This window comes from Sorex araneus, chromosome 2, assembly GCF_027595985.1.
Source record: "Sorex araneus isolate mSorAra2 chromosome 2, mSorAra2.pri, whole genome shotgun sequence".
NCBI classification, from domain to species: Eukaryota; Metazoa; Chordata; class Mammalia; order Eulipotyphla; family Soricidae; genus Sorex; species Sorex araneus.
Genome location: NC_073303.1, coordinates 163,815,369 through 163,819,024, shown reverse-complemented (window position 1 = coordinate 163,819,024; position 3,656 = coordinate 163,815,369). Strand labels below are relative to the sequence as shown.

The window sequence follows — 3,656 nt, the reverse complement described above, 5'->3', positions numbered from 1 at the left end:
TTCAAATAAGAAGAACCATAAGGTCAATCTAGCTGGTCTAACTGTGCTTCAAAATCAGTTTTATATTTTCTATACCTTAAATATTGTATATAAGCTAAATTAGACTTGTTCTTAGAGTGGTTTGTTTAAGACTGGAATATTTGGGGATAAACTTTCTGAGGGTTAAATCCTAGATCAATGCTTGGCGCCATTCCTAGCAGTGCTCAGGTAACAACAGGGATATTGTTGCCAGGGATCAAATAGAGGTCAGCATGGGCTGGAATGATAGTACAGCAGGTAGGGCATCTGCCTTGCACGCGGCTGACCCAGATTCAATTCCCAGTATCCCATATGGTCCCCTGAGCACCGCCATGAATAATTCCTCAGTGCAGAGCCAGGAGTAACCCCTGTGCACCACCAGGTGTAACCTCATAAAAGCAAAAAAAAAAAAAAATAGAAGTCAACCACATGAAAACAAGCACCTTAACCCCTGTACTGTCTCACCAGCCCAGTGGCATGTGATTACTTTATACCACTTAGTTCTTTGTACTTCCAATAAAGCTTGTCTCATTTAAGTATTTCTTTTGTTAATTTATGTATGTATGTATATGTATACATATTTTCCCTTTATTTTGAATTATCTTTATGACCTGAATGCTTCCATCTTCTCCAAATTTAATATTTTATATTAACTTTCTCATTTCCCTGGCCTTGAAAGAGCCTCCAATCATTGGGAAGGACGAGTAAGGAGAGGCTGCTAAAATCACAGGGCTGGGAGGAATAGAGACATTACTGGTGCCTGTTTGAATAAATCGACGAAAAACGGGATGACAGTGATACAGTGACAGTGATTAATTTTACTTATTTCAGTTCCAGAATGACTAATGATTTATTTTATTTACTGAGTCTACTGGTGTAGGGATACAGTGGAATGGAGGTATTAAGGGTTATCTTGAAACATGGTTGCTAGTAGCAGACATTCTGGTGGAAGGGGAAATTTTGTATACAAGAAACCCTGGCCTTAATAGTCTTTTAACAGATTTAACAGTATTTTACAGTATTTTTAAATCACACTAAAAATATTTTAAAGATAAATTTTATTGCAGCATTGTGCAACATTGCTTTTTAGGTATTGATTATTTATTCTTATTTTTTATGTCATCTATAGTTTAGTGTTTTGTGCTCTTGCTATGACTATATGTATTTGTAGTATCACTTATTTCACTTATTTTTCTTTCTTGCATTTGCAATAAATAGCATATCATGGAATTGAAGGCACTCACCATTGCGTTCAGCTACCTGAAAGTCAGACATATTTCTGTAAAACAAACACTTCAATAAATAAGTAAAATTTGTATTTATAAATAAAAACAGTGAATTCTACATTTACTACTTACAAATTATTTAAAACAAATATGTCCTTTAAAAGTTGAAACATTTAGACATATTTTCCCTTCTCTTCCTTTCCTGAGCTTCCTTCCCTTCCCTTCCCTGATCTGCCCTGACTTGCCCTGACCTGCCCTGACCTTCTTTCTCTGCCCTGCCCCGCCCTGCCCCTTCCCTCCCCTAAGGAATCATTCTTAGTGGTACAGGAAGACTGTATGTGTTGCAATGACTCCAACCTGGCTTTGCAGTGTGCAAAGCGCTTATCCACTGTACTATCCCTTTGAATGCCTTCTTTGTTCATTGTATAATCTTTTCTCTTTAGTCATAAATTTAATGTCCATGTGTTTGAGAATTTAATTCTGGACTTTCAATTCTGTTCTGTTTATCAGTATGTATATTTCTGTCCCAATACAATGCTGTTTTTATTACTCTAGTATTACAGTTTAAGACAGCACTATCCTAGCCCACAGCTTAGGTGCGGGGGGCACTGCGCGGCCTGCCGGCTCCCCGCCGGGGTGTGCCGCCGCCCGGCCGCCCGCCCGGCTTGGCTCCGCCGCGCCGCGGGCCGCCGGCAGAGTCTTGGAGGGGCGGTTTCGCGCCGCGGGGGCGCGCGCGCCGGCTCCGGGTGGGGGGCGCCGGGCCGCCGCTGCCCGCCCGCCCGCCTCGTCTCCAGGTCCCGGGCCCCTGCGGCGGGCGAGCATGGAGGAGAAGTACCTGCCGGAGCTGATGGCGGAGAAGGACTCGCTGGACCCCTCCTTCACGCACGCTCTGCGGCTGGTGAACCAAGAAATAGAAAAGTTTCAAAAAGGAGAAGGCAAAGATGAAGAAAAGTACATTGATGTGGTGATTAATAAAAACATGAAACTGGGACAGAAAGTGTTAATTCCTGTAAAACAGTTTCCTAAGTTCAACTTTGTGGGGAAACTTTTGGGTCCACGTGGCAATTCTCTGAAGCGTTTACAAGAAGAAACATTGACAAAAATGTCTATACTTGGGAAAGGATCCATGAGAGACAAAGCAAAGGAGGAAGAGTTGAGAAAAAGTGGAGAAGCCAAGTACTTCCACCTCAATGATGATCTGCATGTTTTAATTGAAGTTTTTGCCCCGCCAGCGGAAGCATATGCCCGGATGGGACATGCCTTTGAAGAAATTAAAAAGTTCCTCATTCCTGACTATAATGATGAAATCAGGCAAGCACAGCTCCAGGAATTAACATATTTGAATGGTGGTTCAGAAAACGCAGACGTCCCAGTTGTCCGAGGGAAGGCTACCTTGCGTACTAGAGGCTTGCCAACCCCATCCATAACCAGGGGAAAGGGAGGAGTCACAGCCCGGCCGGTTGGAGTTGGTGTACCAAGAGGTACCGCCACCTCCAGGGGTGTTCTTTCTGCTCGAGGACCAGTGAGTCGGGGAAGAGGACTTCTCACTCCCCGAGCAAGAGGCGTTCCCCCTACTGGCTACAGACCACCCCCACCACCACCAACACAGGAGACCTACGGAGATTATGACTATGACGATGGATATGGCACCGCTTACGATGAACAGAGTTACGATTCCTATGATAACAGCTATAGCACCCCAACCCAAAGTGGTGGTGATTACTATGATTATGGACACGGGCTCAATGAAGAGAGTTACGATTCCTATGGGCAAGAGGACTGGACTAATTCAAGGCATAAGGCACAGCGAGGACCACGAAGGGCGTCTACAGAGACCAGCCATATGGCAGATACTGATTGTACTGTCTGATGTTGTGAAATAGCCAGTCTCCACCAGTCCCGTATACTGTTCAAAGTAATTTTTTTTCTATTAACAATCCCTTTTTAAATAAATCAAATGCTTAAAATCTGAAAAAAAAAAGACAGCACTATCCTGTCATTAGTCTTTTTTTTTTTAATCTCATAATTGTTTTGGTCTATTATGGTTCCGTAGGGCCTTTGGGTTTCTGTGTTCCACAGAAATTTAATTTATTTCCATTTTCTTTAAAAAAATGACATTGAAATTCTGATAGGGATTTTACTGAATCTGGATATAATGCTTTGGAAAATACTGCCATTTTTACAAAATTAATCCTTGCAATCCATGAGATTGGAATATCTTTATTTCTTCTTTAATCTTCTAGTATTTCTATCAACATGACTCATAGTTTTCAATGTATAAGTCACTACATACTGGATTTATATTTATGTATATATATTTATTTGTAGAGAGTCTCTTGCCTGCGCGCCTTGCTGTCTTCCCCGGGGCCCCTCAGAAGGGATGGGCTCCAGCTTCCCTCCCCGCCCCAAGCA

General features: G+C 42.5%; 1 protein-coding gene across 1 annotated transcript; it reads left to right on the top strand.

Annotated features, from left to right (window-relative positions):
- Nucleotides 1-1,874: 1,874 nt before the first annotated feature.
- Nucleotides 1,875-3,203, top strand: LOC129402142 (KH domain-containing, RNA-binding, signal transduction-associated protein 3-like). Its single transcript, XM_055127375.1, is given in 2 exon segments — nt 1,875-3,049; nt 3,052-3,203. Coding segments are annotated over 2 exon segments (1,035 nt in total). The 5' UTR covers nt 1,875-2,064; the 3' UTR covers nt 3,102-3,203.
- Nucleotides 3,204-3,656: the final 453 nt, after the last annotated feature.